The following is a 23,392-nucleotide window of genomic DNA, read 5'->3' on the forward strand; positions in this document are numbered from 1 at the left end:
TGGTGAAGAATCACTTTTAAAATTCTCGTATCCAGATTTCACCAATATCAAATCAATTCTTGTCACATACCCATCCTGTCCACCGAATCCATTCCAAATCTTTTGAGATATCCTGCTCACAGACAGACAGACGAAGGGACAGAGGTGCAAACATAACCTCAATCCCCATTCAGTGGTGGAGGTAACAAGCTGGATACAAGCTCAAACACCGATCTGATGTCTGAACAATACTCTGGTACTAAAAGTGCTGTGAGATGTGGTAATACCATCTCTGACTGATTTCCAGTTGTGACTGGAGTTTGCCAGGGGTGTGTCCTAGCCCCCACACTTTTCAGCGCTTGCATGGACTGGATTCTGGGGAGGATGTCGGAGAGATCAATCTGCGGTGCATCGTTTGAGAATGTCAAGATCTCTGACCTTGATTTTGCAGATGATGCAGTCATCTTTGCGGAGACTCTGGATATCCTTGAGGGGGCCCTCGAGGTGCTGAATGAGGAATCAGAACCATTGCAATTATGGGTTTCCTGAGTCAAAACAAAGATCCAGGGTTTCAATGTAATCTTGGATGCTGCTCTCTTGTCTGTACTTGTTTGTGACGAGGATGTTGAGGTCAAGGAGAGATTCACTTACCTCGGCAGTGATAGTCAGGTCTCTGCTGGCTCTGAACCAGAAGTCAATAGATGTCTGGGTCTGGCCTGGGGAGTCATGGATTCACTGGATCATGGCGTGTGGCAATGCCAATACCTGTGTAGGAGAATGAAAGTCCAGGTCTTCAGATCCTTGGTGCTTCCAGTCTTGCTCCACAGATGGGAGAGTTGGACTCTGACCAGGTATCTGAGACAGAAACTTAATTCCTTTGGTACCAGGTCTCTTCGGCAAATCCTTGGCTATCGCTGGTAGGACTTTGTATCCAACGAGCGGTTGCTGACAGAGGTTCAAATGAGATTTGTTACCTGCATAGTCTGTGAACGTCAGCTGCGGCTGTATGGACATGTCTCGTTTTCTTGACACTGATCCTGCTCACCAGATTCTCTCAGCGAACGAGCCTCATCAGTGGAGGAGGCCAATGGGCCGACCACGTGCCTCGTGGTTGCAGCAGGCTGATCAACATCTCAAGGTGATGGGGATCGGTCAGACATCTGCCTGGGGGATGGCCTGACTGAGGCCCCTGCAGTGCCGGCGGAAAGTGGACACAGCAACAGGCTGTTCCGGATACCATACCTGGGCGATGGAGATTGTGGTCAAGTTTATGTGTGTAGTTTTGGAGAAGTTCCCAGTGTTTACATATATCCTGATTAACGGACACCACACAATGATTATACCCCACCTGGACAATTTTTGTTCCAGGTGACATATAAATGGCTGGCATAATCTCCACCAAATATGAGAAACAGGCTGGAGTACCTCGGGTTAGGTGACGGACAAAAACACCCCCCCCCCATTCCCAAAGAAGGTGAGGAGCCGAAACGACCTTTCAGGTCAACATACGTTCACGTACAAGCTTGCCTAGATTCTCACGTGAGTACACCCAAAATTCGGGGTCTCTGGGTGCTTCAGTTCGTGGATGAAAGAACAACAAACAAATGTACAAACATTTGAAATTTTTACAAGATTTGTAATCCCCTCGGAGCCATTTTCATAACAATATTTTCGACACCATTCCTTTGACTTGAACATTATATGATTTGAAAGGAGAAGAGATTTCGGTTAACTTGATTCACAGGAATTAAAAAATGACAAAATTCACAATAAAAAAGTCATAAAGGGAGAACTCGTCCACTGGGTCTTCGAGGTACAACTCGTCCACTGGGTCTTCGAGGTACAACTCGTACACTGGTTCATCGAGGTACAACTCGTACACTGGTTCATCGAGGTACAACTCGTACACTGGTTCATCGAGGTACAACTCGTACACTGGTTCATCGAGGTACAACTCGTACACTGGTTCATCGAGGTACAACTCGTACACTGGTTCAGAGGTACAACTCGTACACTGGTTCATCAAAGTAAAACTCGTACACTGGGTCTCAGCTGAAGGATGCTCGGAGAACAAAAAAAGTGACAGACAATGTTGGAGTGCAAATGTGTTTGTGCAGTAATGAAGTGACACATGTTGAAGAGTGATGAACAGCATACAGTGATGAAGTCACGCAAGACGTACACTCCGTGCAGTGATGAAGTCACACACGACGTACAGTGATGAAGTCACACACGACGTCCAGTGATGAAGTCATGTACGATGCGATAAAATAAAGTCTCTGGATGGTTTAAGTACCTGTACTTCTGGAGACTGATGTTTATGTTTTTAAATCTTGGATCAGCCGTCTGGAAGAGTCTGATGTTTCATCTTTCATTCCTGGAGCTTGTACGATGGAGTGATCATGGATCCACTGCCAAACATCACATCTTCTCCAGTCGCCGTCACTGAAACTTCTTCCTCTATTCACACATCAACAAAAGAATGTCAAAATCCTTCAACAGCATTGTCATCATCATCTCCATCATTATCATACCTTCCAACACAATCCTGGAAATATTATATCCTTTCAATTGTTTTCTGCATCTCAGTTAAATTCTCTTCTTTCTTTTACCTTCAATTTCACATCTTTATTTTCTTCATCACAAACTCCCACTGGATTTTTCAAACAATTAATTTTAATGATCATCCAGGTGTTCGCCATGATTTTGATAGGGATACATTTGCACTCACGCCAGACTGCTCCCACCTGGAAGATTTGTTTGCTGCTTCTCTGGATTCGAGTTCAGCAAAATATTTGTTTGTCCTCAACACTTCTGAGGCACAGACAAAATGGGACATGATGCAGGTGAAGAACATGAAGTTTAGACAAAGTTTGGAATAATTTGTGATGCAAGACAAGAATCTTGGCAACTTACGTTCCAATCGGTGGGATGGTTTCAAGTGAGCAGGAAGGATCACCTCTTCTGAGGAGTCTTTGGATAAAAAACAAACAACAGAAATATAAAAGATTAAATACATTGATATCTTCATTAGTTTGATAACTTGTTCAGAAAAGGCCACAGAAGGAAATGTATGGATGGAACAGGTAATCGATGAAATAGTCAAGGAGCTATTTCCCATATAGGCCTTAAAATAAGGTCTTGCTCAACCCACACCACATACAAGGTCTGAATGCATATTATGCAAGGTCAACCTCTCCTGAGCAGTTTTAGGGTGGGTATCACTTCAAATTGTGGTGTAGCATTTTTTCAACAGTCCAATTTGTATGGTGGGGGTCAAATAAAGTTTTTTCCCATCAATGGGAGAATGTGATCCATGGTGGGTTGCTTTAGTCGGTTGTATCTTTTGAACTGGTTCATTCCAATTATTATACAATGTATGGATATAAAGAGAAGAGATTGGTGCATCCATATAAATTACTGTCAGTGAAGTATTAGTCGAAATTCATATGTAGAATCCCATAACGTAACAAACATGTTGTAGAATTCACCTGGCAAATCGAAAAAGTGTGTTTGTGGTTTTGTATTTCTCTGTTTGCTGAATGTCTGTTGAATGCATAATTTTTGTGCCTTCATTGCATGTGCATTCATAATATGGATGTACAAAATGTATTATTTGTGATCTTGAGACAGTTTGCCTGTTAAATATACGTAGCTCGACCGCGTTGGCAAAGAACTAATCCTAAATCATCTGTGGTTTACACATGTTCCATTTTGAAGAGTCATGACTTTTTGCTGATTGTTATAATCACAATTCTTTTCGTTTCAGGTAGTTGAACAGTTCCAAACGTACCTGGACGTTCATCTTGACCTGTTACTAATTTGTCTTCTGTGCTACAGACTGCAGTCTGTGAGGGATTAAACCTCGTATGATTTCGTAGATTTGATGGGACATGGATGACGATACCAGCAGTGCTTGCATGCTTCCTGATTTGCCACCACGAAAACAGAGAAAGAGAACAAACGTTGACAAATGTGTACTCTGTCAAGAAGATTCACAGGATATTCCTCGAAAAGGATAGAGCACTTCCATGGAGAGGCTCGTTTCTGCACTGCAGTGCAGGCAAGATGAGCGTAATGAGCGACTGCTTCCAGATTTACAGAGACTAATGACCATGGATGTATTCTGGCATTCAAATTGCTACAAGTCCTGCATGAGCAAACACGATCTCGATAATACTGCGAAGAGAAGAGGACCATCTCTGTCGCCGTTTGAAGTTTTGGGATCGGATACGATGGATGCAGATCAGCTCGGGAGACGGTCCAGATCACAGTCTAGTCTTGTAGACTGGTCAAAATGGATGTTCTGCAAGAATAGGTCCCACAAAAAAGTGACAGAAATACAGAATGCGAGCACATTTGAAGTGTGTCAATCTATCGAGGTTTCTGCTGAAGCTTGAGGCGATGAAGATATGTTGCATATAATCCGTGGAGTAAACGGTGACCTTGTGGCAGCTGAAGCAAAATATCACAAAGTATTGCGCGATCGGCCGCTTGACTCGAATGGCGACCGCGTCGCCCACCGGAACGGACAATTAAGTCCTGACCCTCCGGGAACTACCGCCAGGAGCCAGTCACAGGTGGGGGTTTAACCTCACCACAACTCAGTCCGCATTCGACCCGCGCGAAATAGAGTCCGATCGCCGAATGGTCGATTTACCTAAGCACCCGCGCGGATAGCGTACTGAGGAGTTGTACCATGCCACAGGTCGACTCCGGACACGAACCGCTTCAGCGGCTCATTCCGTACTACAGGGATAACCGAGCGGAGTTATCGGCGACCTTGACGGTTCAGATTAGTTACCGGGTGTTTTAAACCCACTATTAATCCCTAACGTGATGCAAGATGGAGATTCAAACAAAGGAAAAAACGCAGCGAAACGGGGAACAATTGAACCAGCACATTTGTGACGGAAGCACGGAAGGCACGTATTTTACAGTCAAGCAAGAAAACACAATAAAAGCATGCAGATCTACAACCGAATATGATTTACACGGCAACACTTATCACAGTTCTACTTTTCAAGACTGGCGCCACCCACAGACATTTACACAAAACCCCAAAAGAAAAGGAAGTCGCGACTTCCCTTGGCGCATCGTCCAGCCCTTGGCGACCGTAACTCCGAGTCCCTCCGGCGTGGTCCACTGGGCTCGTCCATCACGCCTGCACGTGTCGTCCGCCCGACGGGGACGAACGAACCGAACCTCCGACCAGGAACAATCACCACAACTCTCGACAATTGACCGAACCAACCAAGAGCAAGGACTCTCCAAAAACTCTCTCCTTTTGGAGGGTGGGGCTCTGCCCCATTTCTGGCTCCACCTCCCTTCTGGAAGCTTCCCAAAAAGGGGCGTGCCTTCTCGTTTCCCCCCTCCCCGCGCCGTGCGGGGGACGAGGAAAGTCAGTTTTGGCTCGGGGCCAGGGAATTATTCCCCCAAAATCAGGCCCCCACCTTTTTTCACCTTTGACCTCTGGCTCAAATCGCACCTCCCCCATGCCAAAACGCGGGAAAAGCAGGAGGGAAAATCCGGCGGGAGATATTCAAGCGGGAGTTTTGGGCGGGAGATGCCCCTTCGCACCCTGTTGCTGCTGCCACTCCGCTCCTTTCATCCGTCCCGCGGAGATCGTGACCGCACGGTGCCCGTTGAATGGCAAGTGACGAATATGTGGTAGCGTCATTGTGGAAGGTGGCGTCGTGGTGTGAATGGCGTGATTGTTGGCGTCATGTACTGAATGGCGTGATCGTTGAGATGTTGGTTGTGGCGATGTTCGTTGTTGTTCTAACACCAAATTAACGACAGCAAAAGAAAAACGACTATCTGAAGAATCGCAGCCCGAATGGATCACATGTATTCCCTCTTAACAACGGGTTTGGGCTAACTACACATGAACTTTCCGATATATCTCACCTGAGGACCCTTTATGGTGTATTACGAATTTCCACAGTCGTAACAGTATGCTTTTCAAAGTACACCAGGAAGTCAAACATCAAACATCACACTTTTAAGGCCAGCGAAAATGAAGATAAATACACCAGCGCTTTCCGGGACTTAATTGATGACCTTAAAACAGATTTGAAGCATGGCAAGGCAGACGATCTGCACAATCTTCTCGAAAAATATCAACGTCTTCAAGTTACACACGGTGTTGACCAAGATAAGTCCATCAGATACACAAAGCAGCATTTGAAGGACAGATTGATGAGGCATTTTGGCGATGAGGTGGTATTCCACCAGCCCCGAATTAGAGAGCAATCAGAACTGATGTATGCAAGCTAAATATCACTGCAAGATGTTCTGAATGCAGCCTTCAAAAAAACATTTGAGCCCCATGAAGACGAAGATTCTTCCGCTGATGAACAAGTTTTGCATCAGACAGAACGCACTAAACTTCTGTATCGTACTGCGATGCTGATCAGAGGGGATATTGCTGAGTGCAATGGTATTCCTGTCAAGCCTTTGAACACGGACGATCTGAGTCTCATCACAGCGAAATCACTTATACTAGACAGTGTATACTGGTCCTTACGCTGGGTAATTTCGGCTGATGATAGTGACAATGCTGGGAACTTTCCGGCAGAATGCAAGAATCAATCAGATGAGAGGAAGGTCATCATGGTGGCGCAAGATCTACTTCATTGCTCGTCACATGCAGGACTTAAGACTCTGAATCACACCAGTCTCGCCACGGCAGTTTGTTTCATAATTGGTTCAAAGGAACTGATAACATTGCTTAACCGAATGGGCCACTGTTCGTCCTACGATGACATAGAGGCGATTGACTGGCAAAGGAGATTCTGACTAAAACAGAAGAAATTGGAGTTGTCATTCCATCGAACATCTGTTCTGGTGTCTTCATCCAGATGGCTAGGTGACAATAATGACATTAATGAGGAGACACTGGATGGGAAACACACCACCCATACCACAACTCTAGTTCTGTATCAACGGGGGCAATTTGGGCCATTACCAAATCACACGCCGATAGCTGACCATTCTCAGAGGAAGAGATCTCTCGACAGCACAATCATGCTACAATCTATGCAACAGTTCAGCGCATACGGCAAAAAGCCAAGTGTTGTAGATTTTGTGGATAAGGCACATGGGAACTGGTTACAGTACTTTGAACCTGTCCACACATCAGCATGTGTAGTCGATCTGGCTTGCGCATTGTGTCGGCTTTGCCCCACCAAACTATTTGATATCAGCATCCTGTCGAATCATCGAGTTGACCTTGCGAACAGAAAGTATCTGGCTGCAGTGGCTTCCATGCAATGGTGTCCTGTGCTACTTCAAGTAACACTGTTGTTGGATATGGTCCAATGATTGAAGGCTCTCCCACTGAGTATAGCACAATCTATACAGTGATGAAAACCACACAACAGATGATGGCAAGCCAAGGGCAGAAGACTGTCGTGCTCACATTTCACCTCGCCATCGACGTCAAGGCAAAAGAGATCCAGTGGAGAGTGCCAGATGAGTTCTCAAATTCCATCATCCGCATGGGAGGATTCCATATTGCCCTGAACTTTCTAACTCTTCTGGGCAAAAAGTATGATAACTCAGGCACTGAAGATCTTCTGATTGAATCTGAGGTCGATGGTAACAGCAGGACAACTTTTCTTCTTCAAGGCAAATCATACAACCGCGGGGTGAGGGCTCACAAACTTGTCATGGAAGCAATGTTCCGTTTAAGGTGGAGTGAGTTCATCAAGTGGCTTGCTTCTCGGAGGGGACATTCAGCCACAACAGAATTCCTCGTCAATGACACAGTGGTCGTTGGTCTATTGTGTATTTGTGCAACAGATATTTTGATACTTTGGTGTCAAATTTTCATAAGAGAATTACTGAGAATGCTTCTCTCCACATTATTTGGATTCCATGTACACATTCTGAATATTACCCCACCCACAGCAACTCGAATCTACATGTAGTATAATCCATTCTCATTCCATCCATGTATATCATGTCAAATTTGAGCGAATAATTTGGAAAATACAGTCGTTTAAATCAACCCACCTCTCAACCTTGTTCTAATATTGGTGTGAAAACCTGATTTGACCCCCACTATACAAAATGGCCTGAAGAAAAGGTTGGTGTCACAGAATATGCAAACAAACATTGTATGTGGTGTGGGTTGAGAAAGACCTTTTGCCCCTGGGTCTTGCTCCTGGCCAAAAAAGGTGAATCAGGTGATCTCATCCAATCGAAGGGAGTTAAAGTTCTTGTTTTATATTCTGCATGGGGATGACCATGTCAATAAGTTGCCTTCCCACGAAAAGTATGATTGCAATTATCTCCACAATGAAGGATATTCTTCTTCATCAATCTTGGGGTTGGTTGTGCTTTTGATCTTGTGGTTGGTTGTGTTTTTGATCTTGTGGTTGGTTGTGCTTTTGATCTTTTGTTTGGTTGTGTTTGCACCCAGTGAGTTCACCCAACCTGTAAAAAGGTAATGAAAAGTTCTCACCTGTTGAAGGTCTTGCATGTCACATGGCTTCGTGTTGTTGCTGGCCGTCATCACGGTGAGGTTTCCGTTCAGGAGGCAGCCAATGAACAATGGAAGTCAGTGATGAATTCCTTTTCCTCAACAATAAGACCCCACCATGGTTTTCTGCAGCTTTGGTGCCTTTACTTTCAAAGTTCAGGTTCTTGTTCTTATTAAATGTAAAATATCCATCAGGAATGAAATCCTTTCCTTGTCTGGACTTTCAAAAAAGGTTTTGGTTTCGGCTCCGATGTGATCTCAGGTATTTGGAAGAGACCGTGCGTTGAAGGAAATTGTTTTCAACAGAATATACTCTGTATTTCTTTTAAAGTGTGCAGCATGAGGAGACTGTATGATGTGAGATGGGAGATGAGGAGGGATGGTCATGATCTACGGAGATGAGGAGGAATGGTCATGATCTACGGAGATGAGGAGGGATGGTCATCATTTACGGAAATGAGGTTCACCCTTGGGCTTCTTGAGGAGGACGACTTTGTCTCCTTTAATGGTGTATCGCCCGTTTGGATCACTTTCTCTCTTTTTATCAAGATCACCCAACAGCATCTCGAGTGTTTCTCTTTGGAGCTGAGTGTAGTCTGGAGTGATGAAAATGTTTCTTGTCCAGAGAGAGGGATCCTTCAAATTCCGTATCTTTTTATTGTTCGTAAGAACCTGATTCCGATCAGACTCGCATCTGAAAACAACTTTCATGGGTCTGAACCTGTTCTCAACATAGCGTCCGATGCGGAAAGTCCGTTCAGGTTCGATCTCCAGGTTCATGGCTTTTATTAATTTTGCCACAGCCTCCTTGTCATGTTCACCTTTTCCCTCCTTCACTCCACGGAACACGAGGTTGTTTTTGCGCCTTTCAATTTCCGCTCGTTCATCCTTGAGAAACTCAGACTGAGAAGAATGGTGGGTCTCCCGTTTGGGCGGCAGTCGAGGAACATCGTGCTGTTTCTGATGATGTAACCTGCTTGCACAGTGAGGCTTTGGTTGTTGTTGGAGGGCAACACTGTAAAGTTGTCGTTTCTCCAGCCCATCATCATTCTGAGGCTTCGGTTCAGTCGTCGGCAGCAAATCAACATTGTCCTGTTGCTGCTGTTGCTGCTCCAGCCCATCATTCGTTCCAAGCACTTCTTCCTCGTTTTTCTCATCAAGCTTTCCTTCATTTTGTACTTTGTTCTCTCTTTCCAAGACCTCCTTCTCCCTTAACTCCACGTTATTTTTCCTATCCCTCATCTCTCGTTCTCGTACCATTAACATGAACTCTTTCAGTTTCCATCTAATTTCACGTTGTTTTTGTTCTTCCCGGTGCTCTCTCTCTCTAACACGAGTCTCTTCGTCCAATTTAAGCAGCCGGTACTCTCCATCTTTAAACTCCTCTCCTTGTTGGTGCATACGAAGCTGCCGTTTCTTTATCTCCTCATCTTTCCCATTCATGAATACTTCAAACACACCTTGTCGCTCCATCTCCTGTTCTTGACTGATCTGCAGGTATCGCTCCCGCTGCTGCACTCGTTTCTTCCAGTTATCAATCTCGAACATTCTGTGTTCTACAAACAGCATTTTCTGATCAAGTTCTTTATTTTTGCGTTTTTCCCACATTCGGACTTGGAATCGCTCTTTCGCTCGTGTGGATTCTTCTTTCTTTCTCATCCTGAGCTTTTCTTCATTTTTCCTCTCCTGTTCATTCATTTTTCTCTGCTCTTCTTCATTTTTCTGCCTCTGCTGTTCCTCCTCTCCTCTCTTCCGGTCCTCTTCCTCCTTTATCCATAATTCTTTTTCCAATTTCCGTTGCACATCCTTTTCCATCAACTCATGTTCCATTTGCTGCACAAACTTCTCTCTTTGTAAGAGATTTCTTTCGGTTTCGACCAACTGAGCCTCATATTCCTGAAGCTTTTCTTCCTCTCCTCGTAAAACCTTTTCTTTCTCTTTTTCATATTCCTCTTCCTTTTCTGCTTTGTCTAAAATGTTCTGTTTTGCTCTGAACTCCATTTTTTCAGGAATTTTCAGAACCTCCTTTCCCTCTCCTTTCTGAATTTCAAGGTGTTCGGTTTCCAGAACTTCCAATACCAATGGTGGATCGTCTTTTGATTCATTTTTTCTTTTCACTTTACATCGACATCGTAAACTGCAACAAAACAAACAAACATTATCAGTTCAAGGTAAAATGAAGTATTACATCACATGAAAAGTATGGAACACATGGTTTTGTAAAACAGAAACAAACATGTTCCACGAGTGTTACAGTTCTGGAGGATACGGAATATGGAACATACAGATGTAACTTAAACAATGTCCAAAGGAACGGTGTGGAAGATGAATCACACTTGATTATTTGAAGAATTTCATGTAATGGTGGAGGATGTTATGAACTTAAACATTTGTTTTGCGAAAGAAGGAAATTGTGACTTTTTTTGGAAATTATGTCTGACTTCGCTGGAATTCCATTGGCAGCATTTTTTAATGGCGTCATTTGGCGGCCATTTGGATTATAAAATATCCATTTCAGAAGTACTTTGTCCCACAACTTCGACATTGACCAACAAACTATTCCTTGGAAATCAACACGAAGGAGGTGAGTTTTAGTTAATATTCACAATAAACTTGTGCAACATGCGTGGGACATCATTCATATTGTTGCGGGCCGGGGACTGGTGGCAAGAATCACCGCTCGGTGTGGGGAGTTACGTCAATTCCCACCGGACTCTCCGGAATTGGAGGCCGTCGCTCACGGATAACTCCGTGAGGCGGCAGGTCGCTTAACCAACCGTGGACGCCAATACCTCCACCGCGTAGCGTAGGTTCTATTTCTCTGGAACCAATTTACCTAATTAACCACGCGGTGTCGTCTACAGGGTAACCACGCCCTCGGCACATCTTGCTCGAACCGGGTCACTCGACCGACTGCGGTAGAGTTCCAACGACCGACTACCAACTCCGGTTTGGGTGCAGTCGAGCGGAACTGCCAAAGTCGTGCCGGCTCGGATGAACAGCTTAATGGGAACAAAGACCCGACTAAAACTCAGACCCGAACCATGCTGGCCCAATGAAGGAAAAGACGAAAACGAACTGGGAACATTTCTGCAATAAATTATTTATAATAAAAACGAGGAAATTTACGTGGCACAGAAAAAGGTTTATTGGGGTGTAATGCAGGGGAAAGAAAGAAGATGTAGTGCAACAATTTACAGCAACTTACAAAGCAGACACAGAACAGACTTACACGGTAATTATACAGGCAAGATTTACAATGACCGAAAACACGAATACAGTTTCTACTTATTAGACTGGTGCCACACACTCAGACAAAATAATACCAGTTGAGGGGAAAGGCCTTTTGCAGCCAAAGCGGGAGGTGGGCTGAAGTCGCAGTTCTTTCGAGTACCTGAATCTCGGGGAAAGGAATGCTCCATGGTGCAGCACCTGCCAACAGTCGTGAAGTCAGGTCCACAGCCGCCCGTCTGGAGTTCGGGTCCATGGAGGAGCTCGAGTGGGCCGGGACCAAGAGTCGGGCCGTCGGGCGAGACGTGAGCGGAGCCAAGCAACGGGAACCGCTTCGTTTTCCAACCAACTCCAGCCTCCAAGCACAGAACAAACGACCCCCAAAGAACTCTACGAACGACCCCCAAAGAACTCAAAACTGAGGATGATGTTCTGGTTTATAGACCTCCTTCAGCGGGGCCTTGGTCAAAACTGACGTCACTGTCCGCCCTGATTGGACGGGGCTCCCATGGGTCTGCCCTTTCTGGGCAGGGCATCAGCCAGGCACCGGCGAGGCCCGCCCACTCCACGCGTGTGGACTCGTCAAGAAAGAGTTGGAGCATTTGGCGAAGCCGACTATGAACTGCGTGCGACAGCGAAGAATCTGTCTCGGAAAAACGAGGCTCCAGGGACAACAGGTGGATCGCGGTACGTTGTTGCCAGCGAACCGAAGGCTGCAAGCACTCGGGTACCATGGATCGCAATGGAGGATGGGATATAAAGATTTATTACCCCAACTGAAAAAACATCGCAGCGCACCCCTTCAATCCCACTACACACAAGGAGGGATTCTGTCGACACATATACTTAACGGCATAACTGATTTGGGACACCTGTATGTTGTATGCGTACGGTTCCGAGAACTGTAACAATATCATCAGGTACTGGATATAAAAAAAATTCAATTACTTCACTTGTACATCATAGACGAAGATCACAGAAAATGGACTTTTTAGAATATTCACCGTGGATCAAATTATCATAGAAAGAGCTGCAAGAAAAACTGTCACTCAGTAAATATAAAGAGCTTTGAGGAAACTGTTTGTTAACATTTAACAAAATATGGAGGACAATAAGGAACGACCATTTGGTGAATTGGGAAATGTACTGTAAACACATTTAATAATAAAATCAATCTGAATAGAAAGGAAATCATCATGCGGAATCTATCCATGTCTGGTTATCCTTCATTATTTCAGCCAGATTGTTATTACAAAAACAAAAATCTCATTGTTCTTTCACTTGAATAATCATCAACTTCTCATGTTTCATGAGATGATGGCATCTCCCAAAGAGATGATGGGATCTCCCAAAGAGCTCCCGTTCACCAAACCAACAACATATTTTAAACTCTGCTTGCATTGCCAGAGAGGTCCTTGTGAAAAGCTTGTTCATACTCAATGCAGAACCTTCAAGGAATCAGCATTTGAAACTTTTCTAAAGTGTGTCCAGAAAGAGGCAGATTATTACAATCCAGAATTTGTGTGAGTTGGACAAAGGCTGCTGGAATTACAGCAAACCAGCTTCAAGCTAAGAAAGCTACTTGACACAGAGATTGACATAAAAAACCGAGTCACCTGGATAGAGATGAAAGAAGAAGGAGCAAACTTGCTGTTGCTTCATAAGACACAACTTTTCTGACAAAGAGGACAACCCATTGCTTCAGAATCTATAAAGCAGACTCGTTTGAGCAGTACAGTGTTTGTCAAATCAAAATGTGTATTTTGTCAACCAACCAAAGGTGAGGAAAACTCAAAAGTACATGAAAAACTCTGGAAGGGCCAATTCCTGGTAACATGGGAGAAAACAATCCAAGAAATTGTGAACAGCAGTTGATATGATGCCTGGAAAGTTAGGCTTGCGGACGTGCTGTCTTCTGGGGATTGACAGTCTCGTGACATTTTGAACCACCACACGTCCCGCTTCACAAAAACTGGGAAAAGTACATTCAGCGTCCATGTTGTAAAGCTAAATCAATTGAAAACAGGGAACCAATCATCCAGCGTCCAGTGAGTGTTGTATTTATTGCCACAGACCGAGTTCTTCAGTGTTCTTCAAGACCACGTTGATGAGGGGCAGTGTATCGACATTGCTGGACTGCAGAAGTGCAGATTTTTCATGAATTCCAAGATAGACTTTCTGAAACTTTCCCAGGTTTTTTGACACACAGGTTACTGAATACACAACTATAATTACAAACGGTTTTCCAAAGTGAAGGCTAACCAAAGTTATACCCCACCTGTAAATGACCAATGAGGTTTTTACACCAAATTTTACTTTGATTAATACAGCAAAAGTGGGTTTGTTCATCACAGCCATTTTGAAATCCAAGATGGTCACCATACATAACATCAAGAAAATTAAAACTGTGTGTTTTTAACTTCTTGGCCTGATAAATATGGGTATTGCCACCAAAACAGACTTCATATGATATTCACAGCCCAAGTGATAATGAAATTTGGTGGAACATGGTGGCCATTTTGAAATCCAAGATGGCCCCAAAATATTGGATGAAAAACAATGTCACCAATGGATTTTGGACACCTTGTCATCTCCAGTAATAAAACAACATATTCCATATTGAGCAAAAAACATTCAAGTCCTTATAATCCAACATAACATCGTACACAACATAGCATCTTCAAATATCAGAGTGATCTTGTTCCCTCGTGGATGAAGACTTGATAAATATTGATTAATAAGTCACTTGTGTTCTTTACCAGTGAATGCAGAGCTTTCTTTTGGGGCTCCCCCTCTTGTTGAACCAACGTGATGGATCAAATGTGATTAAAACATAAAACAAAAGGAAGGAAATTGCGACAAACGTGACGTCACGAACCACAGACATCCCTCCATCCTCAGCAGCATTATTCTCGATAACCTATGGAGATAGACGAGGGCGGGGGTAGGAGGACTGTTTATTTCATTTTAAATTGAACTAAATGTTTTTACAAAACTCAAAAGTTCATGACAAAGCAACAACATGATCTTGAATTTTTTTAGAATACAAACACAATGGCTTGTGGAATGTTCAAGAGTTTATCGTTTGTATGATGTTTGCACAAGGATTTGGGAAATAATTTGGGAATTTGGGAAGTAATGCCGTGACTATTCCTCCATCGACACGACCAGGAAGGAACACTTGCTCTGAAGGGACAAATTCCAAGTTTGCTTGGTGGGGGGAAAGTTAACCTGCAGTTTCTTACCAAAGATAAACTCTCTTGGTCCTCAACACATCATCACGGCATAACTGACTTGGGACACCTGCATGTTGTATGCGCACGGTTCCGAGAACCGCAACAATAGTCGCAACGACAATTTTAACGTTGCAAAAGGAGTCGCAACAATGACTTTAAGGGCAGACAAGGAAGATTATATAAGGGATTCCATTGGAAAATACCACCTGTCCCTTCGCTGATGGGAATACAATGAGGAGGACCAAAAATAGGGGGAGAGCGGTGGGTGGAGGGGGAGCAAGGAGGGAGGGAGAGGAGGGGTGAGGGGAAGGGAAGGCAGGGTGAGATGAGGGGAAGGGAAAGCACACGTGCTGTGGAGCATAAATTATGCACGTAGATAACCTTTGGCCAGACACATATGAAGATAGCCACCAGAGCGGGGGGGGGGCGGGGGGGGTGGGAGTGGGAGAATCAGCAGAGAGAATATGCTATGCTTTTGAACACACACACAAACACACACACGTACACCCTCACACACACCCCTCACTCACACACCAACCCCCATTTTAAATCCTCCGTGCAGGCATCATTTCCAAAACTACAAAGAAAGGGACTCCCATGGTGTTGTGTACCTTCCCCGAGTACAATATGTTGTTATTTCTCACAATCCCCCCTTACCTGTTGTGATGGACGGGACGCTTCACTTCCGAGGATGGTGAGCACGAACAGCGCGATGGGAAACAACATGGCTGGTGCACGGCTATCCACGAACTGAAGATTGAACGACACCGCTCTGTCTTTCGAGTTCCCTATTGTTGGAATTCTCATTGTGACGTCACAATGGACTGTAGCCACGCCCCCTTTCCCTCGTTCACATTGCTTTTCAACGCTCAGAACGCCTTGCCTCTCTTATCTATCCTTTGATAATCCACAAAATAGATATGATGTGTCTTTTTCCGATTTATGATTAATAAAGAAGGTACTTTTGCAATAAAAGTCGAAATTTTATCCATCTTCAAACTGAGCCGTGACGTCACACATGGAAGTACACCGCGAGATCCGTTTCACATTGAATACGGGTTTCATCGTGGTACGATTTCACTCAAACGTCGAATAAATTATATTTTTCACAAAAATGCCGAGTCGATGAGTCCTTGGTGCTTGCACAGTACGGAATACAAACCGAGATAGTTTCATGCTCCACCAATGGTGGAAACACCCAAAGTTAGCCAGAAATTGGAAGAGGTTTGTCCGAAATACCCAAGTGTGGATCGGGCCTCAAAATGTACACTTTTGTGGTCAGAAAATGGTAAAGAGAACTGTTATGAATCAACAGAGATGGCGAAACGTTCTGGTTATCCACCACAAATGAGAGAGGACGCCATCTCCACGATAAGGCGGAAGAAACAGCCATCGCTCAAAACATGAACACCATCTCCACCCAGCTACCAGCACATGTACACAGATGATCACTCCCCTACAACATCCCCCACAACCCTCCATTAACCATCACCCCCACTCTACCTACCAACACCCCAAACACCCCCCTTTTCTCCACCACCCCCCTACCATCACCCCCCAACTATCAACCCCAAAATACCCACCACATCCTGCATCCCCCGCCCCACCCCTCCAATGGGGTGGGACATCGACACAGCACGGACACCGATACGACAGCAGGACATGACTCGGCACGACCTCAAACACAAATGCTGTCACAAGAAAGTTTAAAACGGGATGATCCTGTAATGTACAGGACACCTGGTCAGCCTGTGAAGGAGGGACAAAGCAGTCGTCAGCCATTTTGTCAATGGAGTCCATGCAGCGTCCGTGCCTCTGCAGCGTCCTTGCCGTGCCGTGCTGTGTCCGTGCCGTGTCCATGTCGCGTTACCGCTGTAGTAACACAATAAACTGATTTAACAATGAATACAAAATCCCTTCTCAACCCTCAACTTAAAAACAAAACCCATCAATGTGGAGTGAACATGTGACCGGCCGGTGTTTCCATCCTCACCAACACCTCCATCGTCTCCATCTTCGTCTCATTCACTCACATCAGGATCGAAACGATTCGGCTCCACAATTCCCCCCAAATCGTTTCCATCACTAATTTTATCTCTCAATAGTTTATTCCAAATCCCACTGATCAGTTTCAACACATCGAGAACCTTCAGAGTTGCTGATGATGGTGGAATCAGTGTCGGAATCAGAGATCGAAATACACTGTTACTCTGTGTAAACCAACATTTTGATCAAGTTTCCAAACAAAGATAAACTCTCTTATTCCTCATCACATCCTTGGGATTTCACCTGAACAACCCAAACACCTGGAGGAGTTTTCAGCCTTGTTTTGGGGAAATTAAAAAAAATAAATTATATTAACAATGTTACATTATCGACGTTTCAAGATGATGAATTTACTTGTGATGTGATAAAAAGTAAAGTCGGCTCCATGGATGTAAATCTGTGTGTTCACATGATGTTCCCTTTTCTATCACGTGGTGTTTACTGTCACCAATCACTTGGTGAATTGAACTTCAACTCAAACTTCGATCGGTGTTCGACGGAACAACCCATGATAGGCCGCGGGCCAGTGGGACCCACCTTGCACCCCCCCTCCCCCGCGACAATTTTTCACTAATACCACAGTGTTCATATATATCCCAAGTATCAGAAAAAGGATGTTCCCAGAAAAATAACTCATTTTCACGATGCTTGATTAAGCTAAGCAATCAAAAATAGACGAATCTCACAAAGATCGGCAAAAAATCAATATCAAATGCAAACATAAAATCACAAAATTGGTGTCAAATAAAAGCTTATTACACATATTAAAATATATTTTGGTTATGCTAATTAGCTCATGAGGATATTAATGAAATTTGACTTCAAGACAATAATTCCCACCAAAATGCAAGAACTTCCATTTTCTTTCCTTGTAATTTCCGCACGAGTCACTTTTTTGTCAAAAAACATTATTTAAGTGTTTCCAGATACAAGCCAGGTTGGCAAAAATATATTAAAATTTTTGATTTTTTAAAAGTGGGCTAATTAGCATAAAATACAAAGCACAATGAATCGTTCGAAAATCGAAATCATATTAATCAATAGAATTAATTACTTGGGCCTGATATAATACATAACTGTGACTTATGATGTCTGTTGGTGTTTAAGGGAAACATAACTATTTTCTGTTTGAGTAAAAGTAGTGGAAAAATTTTTCAATGCATTGATATGCTAATTAGGATCCGCCATGATGGAAATTCTCATTTTCGTAAATATCTCAACTTCGGGTGCATGGAAATTTGGAAATGAGGAATCTACACATATGATTGGAGGGTGAAGGGGTAAAATGAACATGTTTCCTTTGTTGTCAGAGATGTGGAATAATGTTTGGACAGCTTAATTACATGTAAACATGGAAACGGCTTAATAAAGCAGAATGCAAATGAGTTATTTTTCTGGGAACATCTTTTTCCGGAACTTGGGATATATATGAACACTGTGTAGCAGTGAAAAATTGTCACATGGGGGGGAGGGGGTGCAAGATAGGTCCCACTGGCCCCCGGCCTATCATGCTCTGAACGGTCCAACTCGTTAAAGGAGCAACCCCTCACTCACACACCCCTCACACACACACCAACCCCCATTTTAAATCCTCCATGAGGACCTGATTTACCAAACTACAAAGAAAGTAACTCCCATCGTGTTGTGTCCCTTCCCCGAGTACAACACTGTGCAATGTTATTTCTCACAATCCCCCCTTACCTGCTGTGATGGACGGGACGCTCCACTTCCGAGGACGGTGAACACGAACAGCGCGATGGGAAGCAACATGGCTGGTGCACGGCTATCCACGAACTGAAGATTTAACGATCCCGCTCTGTCTTCAGAATTCCCTATTGTTGGAATCCTCATTGTGACGTCACAATGGACTGTGGCCATGCCCCCTTTCCCTCGTCACATTGATTTATCAACCGAGATATAATTATATATTTTTTGTTCTGATTAATCTCTTCCGGTGAAAACCACGTGATCCAAGGTTGATGAACAACACGAATCCTTTATCTTTGAAATCTTTTCCACCAATGAGAACAGGATTTAAAATGTTCATTGTGATCAGTTTGGGATTCTGATTACAAACATTGTACAACAGACGTGTGTTTATTTAATTTATGTTATTTATGATAAACCTTGTTATAAAAGAGTTTACACACTGAGTAATGGTTCACCTCGTTAGGTCATCTCTTCGAGCATGACCTCATAATATGGGTGTCGATGTCCTTTGATCCGTCCGTTCACAATGAAGTTGAAGCGGGAGATCTGGTCATTTGTGATCCTGATGGAGGTCGATGAGACGTACACGATGGTATGACTTTCAAGGTCACCGAAGGTCAAGGTCAAGGTTACGAGGCCTTTGCAGTTGCGAAAATGACGATTTTCAAATTCTATCTCCTCCGCCATTTCTCAAGCGATTTTGAATTTGATTGTAGCATACGAATCTCTGGGAAAATATCTAAATTTGGTCGGGCCGGATTTTCGATATTCGCTTTCGTGTCACGTGACTTCAAAGTTGGCAAAAAATGCGAAAATGACGATTTTCATAATCTATCTCCTCCTACATTTCTCAAGCGATCTTGAATTTGATTGTGGCATATGAATGTATGGGACAATATCTAAATTCGGTCGGGACGGATTTTCGAATTTCGCTTTCGTTTTCGCGTCACGTGACTTCAAAGTTTGCAAAAACTGCCCTACCTTCAGGAGGCTATATATTCTCGACTGGGCATGGTAAATTTTAGTGAATGGTGTCATTGCATAGCAGCTGACCTTGTATATTTATACATTTTCCGCCGAAGGTGCAAAAGTTTCAAAACCCGAAATGTAAACGTCGGCATTTATTTTCAAAATATAATTTTGTGCACGCGCGCACCAAAATGCCGAGTCATCTTTAACCAAACTGTGTAGTTCGAGCTGCACAGTAATCTTTGGTCATAACTGAACATTGAGAACTTGTGGCATTATAGAGATGACAGTCACCCCACACGGGGGTAATTTTTTAAAGTTTATATCCCGTTGGTAGTTGTGTGAATGAACATTCATTTTGTGTGTGTACGTGCATACGTAATAAAGAGATAACCTTTTATAGCGAACACAGTGAGCTTCATACTTAACGCGTTCACATGAGAGAATAGGAAACAACAACACAATACCCTGGCAATTTGAAATCCGTGTCGTTGGAAATGACCCTTTTGCTTCTGGTTGTTTTTAAATGCTGCGCGGTGTATAAACACGATTGGGTTTTATTTCTATCCTGTGAATATTACTTACCGCGTGCACATGAGAGAATAGGAAACAACAACACAATACCCTGGCAATTTGAAATCCGTGTCGTTGGAAATGACCCTTTTGCTTCTGGTTGTTTTTAAACGCTGCGCGGTGTATAAACACGATTGGGTTTCCTTTCTATCCTGTGAATATTACTAACCACGTGCACATGAGAGAATAGGAAACAACAACAACAACAACAACACAATACCCTGGCAATTGTAAATCCGTGTCGTTGGCTATGACCCTTTTGCTTCTGGTTTTTGCCATGACGAATGATGTATGCCGGGAGATAAAGGCATCGTCGGAGACATGAAAGACCCAAATATCAGACATGGTGAATATTTCCTCCACTGATTTTAATCAAGATATCTCCCGCATCATCAAAAAATAATTTTTAATTCTGATTTACATTATTTGATCGCTGATCCCGAATCCAGGCCGAAGTAACCTGAATTGCGTATACAGTTGTGAACAAGTTCTTGGGAAAGTCAGAACCGAATGTAAGAAGAATTCTACGTTCGCTTCTCGTATTTAATTTATTAGATGTGATCCTGTTCTTGACGGTGTAGTTGTCCTTGTGAAGGTAATGTTGAGGTCATATTTATTTTTTTAGATGAGATCCTGTTCTCGGCGGTGTAGTTGTCCTTGTGAAGGTAATGTTGAGGTAATATTAATTTTGTAAGATGTGATCCTGTTCTAGGCGGTGTCGTTGTTGTTGTGAAGGTAATGTTGAGGTAATATTAATTTTTTTAGATGAGATCCAGTTCTCGGCGGTGTAGTTGTCATTGTGAAGTGAATGTTGAGGGAATATTTATTTTTTAGATGAGATCCTGTTCCAGGCGGTGTTGTTGTCGTGAAGGTAATGTTGAGGTAATGTTTATTTTTTTTTAGATGAGATCCTGTTCTCGGCGGTGTAGTTGTTGTTGTGAAGTCATGTTGAGGTAATATTTATTTTTTTAGATGAGATCCTGTTCTCGGCGGTGCAGTTGTTGTTGTGAAGGTAATGTTGAGGTAATATTAATTTTTCAGATGAGATCTTGTTCTTGACGGTGTCGTTGTTGTTGTGAAGGTCATGTTGAGGTAATAGGTAAAGTCAGAAGCAAATGTAAGAAGAATTCAATGTTCGCTTCTCAGCTTTGCCTATTCCATATTAGAATCACACCCAACCACCTCGTTCTCTCAACACATCCACGACCCAAGGTGGACGAAGGTGACGTTTCCCCCCATGTTTGTTGTCTGTGTTATCGAACATTAGTCAATAACTATCATGTAGTTCGGAAGAGAGTGATCTACTGCATGTGGAGGGACAGCACGGGGAAAGATGGCGGCCTTGTCACATGACCATAAAATGATCCGTTTAAAACCACCATGGGATTCATGAACACGAGCGTGGTGATTATTCTCTCCAGCGTTTGGTGAAGAAGGAACGATTGATCGGAGTTGAGCCGCTGTACATTTCGTTAGAGAGCTGACTGAGCTTCATTCTCAAATTTGCGCCCAAAAGGTTTGTTGATCTCATTAGCCAGTGAAGACCATCCGATTTATAAAAAGTGATTTCTTAAGTGCGGCTTTCTTGGGGTTAAGGATTATTTGATCCTTCAAGTAGACCCTTCAAGCCCTTCCAAACTAAATATCGCGCCCAAATTGCCCCTTTGGTATTTGGACACATAGTGTGAGATGGGTTTAATTTCATTTGTTAAGAAGTTTTAATCCCTGGGGTTAACGGATAAGAAAGGGCTAATTGAAGGTTCATTAAGAGTTCAATCTCAAATTGGTGCCCAACACCCGTTCTGATCTCACAAGATTGCTTTACCCATCCACCAACTAAATTCATCACTTCAGAACGATTTTTGGCTGGGGTTTACGGATAAGAAGGGTCTTAAGGGCGCAAGGGTCTTCACAAAGCCCTTGGAAAAATAATTTGATTGAGCTGACGCCCATTCATTGTCATGATGGGGGAGTCTATAGATAGTTACAAATAACACAAAAGTACAAGAAAGTACAAAACTGAAACACAGAAACTCAATGGAACACAAATGTACTGAAATGTACAAGCCAGTTACTCGGAAGACGAGCCTTCATCGAGGTGAAGGCCGAAGTGGACCTCGAATTCCTCTTCACATTTCCACTCACACCTGTGCCGCTGTCTCTGTGTAAGCGTGATGGTTCAATGGTGCATACAGCAAAGAGCGCCCTTTTCGACAAGCTGGAGAAAACAGTACCTGATCACGGCCATCCGACTGATGTGAAGGTACATCTGATAGATGGAAATTTTCTCCTTCACTGCCTACCACCAAACCTACCCCCGACTTATGGTGGTCTGTCACGGGGTATCCTCGTTGCGACCTTCTCCCACCAGTCAAAACGTATAGACATAGCGTTTGACACTTACGAGGATCCTTCTATTAATGACTGCGAACGGGAAAGACGAGGAGCCGAAGAGCAACGTTATGTTAACAGTGGCCCGGACCAGATAAGACCGAAGAACATTGAAAAAGCTCTGAAATCGAGTTCCTCCAAGAGCGGTCTACCTGAATTCATGACTGGGCTGGGGAGCAATACCGACACATTCTGGACGGAAGAATCGTTTTCCTCGGTGTCAACGGTAAATGTGCCAAGTATTGTGTTGTGAATGGTGGAGTGCAGAAACAATTAACTCAAGATCTGTTCTGTAATCACCCAAAGGCAGACACGAGATTGTGCTTCCATTTGACAGTGGCTGACCTTGATTGTCAAGATGGTGACATTGTAGTACGTGCCTCGGACACCGACATACTGGTGATTCTCCTTCACAATGTTCATCGATTTACACGTACAATTTGGATGGAAGTTGGGACGTCCGGTAAGGATAATCGACACTACGTGAACATGACTAATGTGGCAGCGCAAATCGGTCCGGATGTGTGCACAGCTCTGCCTGGCCTGCATGCATTCACGGGATGTGACTACACATCAGCATTCGCAAGGAAAGGGAAGAAACGGCCGTATGATATAATGTGTGCCCACGACAAGTTCATTCGGGGTTTTTCATCGCTCAGCGACAAAGAGCCGGACGATGAAATGTTTGCCGTCCTCGAGGAGTTCGTCTGCCTCATGTACGGTACAAAAAAGACGACGACGCCGAACAACTACTGATTTTATGTCAATC

General features: G+C 43.6%; 1 protein-coding gene across 9 annotated transcripts; it reads right to left on the reverse strand.

Moving 5' to 3' along the window:
* Window positions 1–1,590: 1,590 nt before the first annotated feature.
* Window positions 1,591–22,165, reverse strand: LOC147007507 (uncharacterized). 9 transcript variants are annotated; one of them, XM_085867001.1, is made up of 7 exons: window positions 18,682–22,165; window positions 14,458–14,618; window positions 8,450–10,604; window positions 2,896–2,952; window positions 2,727–2,793; window positions 2,276–2,439; window positions 1,591–2,031 (listed from the first exon to the last, which is right to left on the reverse strand). In XM_085867001.1, exons 1-3 carry the CDS (start codon window positions 18,856–18,858, stop codon window positions 8,912–8,914), a joined length of 2,031 nt encoding a protein of 676 aa, XP_085723127.1. In that variant the 5' UTR covers window positions 18,859–22,165; the 3' UTR covers window positions 1,591–2,031; window positions 2,276–2,439; window positions 2,727–2,793; window positions 2,896–2,952; window positions 8,450–8,911. The 9 variants fall into 9 exon arrangements, with proteins under 9 accessions (XP_085723127.1, XP_085723128.1, XP_085723134.1 ...); XM_085867002.1 differs by having other exon boundaries at window positions 1,591–2,041; XM_085867008.1 differs by having other exon boundaries at window positions 1,591–2,439; window positions 18,682–18,812; window positions 19,146–22,161.
* Window positions 22,166–23,392: the final 1,227 nt, after the last annotated feature.

Source organism: Eptatretus burgeri, unplaced genomic scaffold (assembly GCF_056783735.1).
Source record: "Eptatretus burgeri isolate ZD-2024b unplaced genomic scaffold, Ebu_testis_v1 Ebu_testis_scaffold_128, whole genome shotgun sequence".
Taxonomy (NCBI): Eukaryota; Metazoa; Chordata; class Myxini; order Myxiniformes; family Myxinidae; genus Eptatretus; species Eptatretus burgeri.